The sequence below is a fragment of the Myodes glareolus genome, chromosome 8 (genome assembly GCF_982192425.1).
Source record: "Myodes glareolus chromosome 8, mMyoGla1.1, whole genome shotgun sequence".
NCBI classification, from domain to species: Eukaryota; Metazoa; Chordata; class Mammalia; order Rodentia; family Cricetidae; genus Myodes; species Myodes glareolus.
In genome coordinates this window covers 86,684,625-86,686,608 of record NC_142033.1, presented here as the reverse complement: position 1 = coordinate 86,686,608, position 1,984 = coordinate 86,684,625, and the positions used below count along the sequence as shown (strand labels likewise).

The 1,984-nt window shown below is 45.6% G+C and overlaps 1 protein-coding gene across 1 annotated transcript; it reads left to right on the top strand.

Annotated features, from left to right (window-relative positions):
* The first annotated feature begins 676 nt into the window (after positions 1-676).
* LOC148121206 (GTP-binding nuclear protein Ran-like) lies at positions 677-1,688 on the top strand. Its single transcript, XM_087909195.1, has one exon. It carries the CDS (start codon positions 947-949, stop codon positions 1,331-1,333), a length of 387 nt encoding a protein of 128 aa, XP_087765321.1. The 5' UTR covers positions 677-946; the 3' UTR covers positions 1,334-1,688.
* The last annotated feature ends 296 nt before the right edge of the window (positions 1,689-1,984 follow it).

Here is a 1,984-nt window from a genome sequence, read left to right as displayed (position 1 = left end):
GTCCATGTATTTATATGTGTGTTTGTCCTTTCTTTGTCCCCTTGCTGCCCAACTCCCTGTAGCCGTGCAGGACATGCCATATTTCAGTCATATTCACTCTCCTATGAATCTCCCTCTCTTTCTTACTAATCCCTTTTTTCTTCCCAAGTTGTATGCTTTCTTCCTTCATGTGGGTTTTGTTTTTTTCTGTATTGTGTTTTGTGACCCAGAGAGTTTCATCAGGAGTGTTACAAGAATGTAGGTGAGTAATTGTTCACAAAAGAAAATGGCTCTTTCTCTACCATCAACCATTAGCTACATAGAAGTCCTCAGGGAAGGGGGGTGCCTTCCCAGCCCCTCTGAAGAGGTAGACAGGCCCCATCCTGTGCGGACCTTGTGCAGGCAGCCACCCATGCAGAGTTCAGGAGTGCAACAGCCTGCCACACCCAGAAGACAGTGTTTCTCAACTGTTTCCCCTTCCCAGCCTCTGCCAGCTACACTCTGTTTGGTCTTTCCCTGTGCCCCTAAGCCTTTCCCAATTGATGTGGTTGTCCTATGTGCAGCTGAGTATTTACAGTCCACTTAGTTTCAAGTTTGACCATGTTTGACTACTCTCTGAAGCTATCACTGCCCAAAACATGGTTCTAGAGCAAAGATACGAAAGAATCTCTGTCAAGAACTCAAAGATCGAGTCGGACAGGCGCGGAGAGTCTTTCGGAAGGATCGCCGCGATGGCCGCCCAGGGAGAGCCGCAGGTCCAGTTCAAGCTCGTCCTGGTGGGCAACGGCGGCACTTAACGGACGAGTTCGAGAAGAAGTATGTAGCCACCCTGGGCGTGGAGGTGCACCCGCTCGTCTTCCATACCAATAGAGGACCCATCAAGTTCAACGTGTGGGACACAGCCGGCCAGGAGAAGTTCGGGGGCCTGCGCGATGGCTACTACATCCAAGCCCAGTGTGCCATTATAATGTTCGATGTAACATCAAGAGTTACTTACAAGAATGTACCTAACTGGCATAGAGATCTGGTCCGGGTGTGTGAAAACATCCCCATTGTATTGTGTGGCAACAAAGTGGATATTAAGGACAGAAAAGTGAAGGCAAAATCTATTGTTTTCCACCGAAAGAAGAACCTTCAGTACTATGACATTTCTGCCAAAAGTAACTACAACTTTGAAAAGCCTTTCCTCTGGCTTGCAAGAAAGCTCATTGGAGACCCTAATTTGGAGTTTGTTGCCATGCCTGCGCTTGCCCCACCTGAAGTGGTCATGGACCCGGCTTTGGCAGCACAGTACGAGCATGATTTAGAGGTTGCTCAAACGACTGCCCTCCCGGATGAGGATGATGACCTGTGAGAAAGTGAAGCTGGAGCCCTGCGTCAGAAGTCTAGTTTTATAGGCAACTGTCCTGTGATGTCAGCGGTGCAGCGTGTGTGCCACCTTATTTAGCTATCAGATCATGTACTTCATTGGATGCTGAAGGAGATGAATGGGCTTTGGAGTGAATGTGGCAGTTAAAACATACCTTTTTTTTAACCTACCTTCATTTTTTTGGACTTGCATATTTAGCTGTTTGGAACACAGTTGTTTCCTGAATTTCAAAAATAAGACTGCTACAGTCACATCGCACTATTCAGTCAGTGGTAAAATCTTGTTCCTGTCATTCCCATTCTTTTTGTTTAGAATCAGAATAAAGTTGTATTTCAAATAATCTAAAAAAAAAAAAAAAAAAGAACTCAAAGATCAAGCTTCATTCACGGGTAAGAGTGATTGATCTGGGGATGTTCACACAGTGGGAAAATCTAGGTCCTAGAAATGTGGATCAAGCTCTACAGGTAGGGAAGTGTGAGGCAACACATCAACAAGGGATATGACGACCTGGAGTTTGGAGTCCTTTTTCTAATGACTATACCCAGAGTAGATTGAGCCATAGGGCTGAGGGTCATGTGGAGACAGAAAAACCAATAGGAAATCCTGCAGAGAGAAAAATATCCTTAAACTAAACAA

What these genes read in the sequence shown, in the direction of transcription:
- LOC148121206 (XM_087909195.1), top strand. Translation starts at nt 947, where the DNA reads ATGTTCGATGTAACATCAAGAGTTACTTACAAGAATGTACCTAACTGG.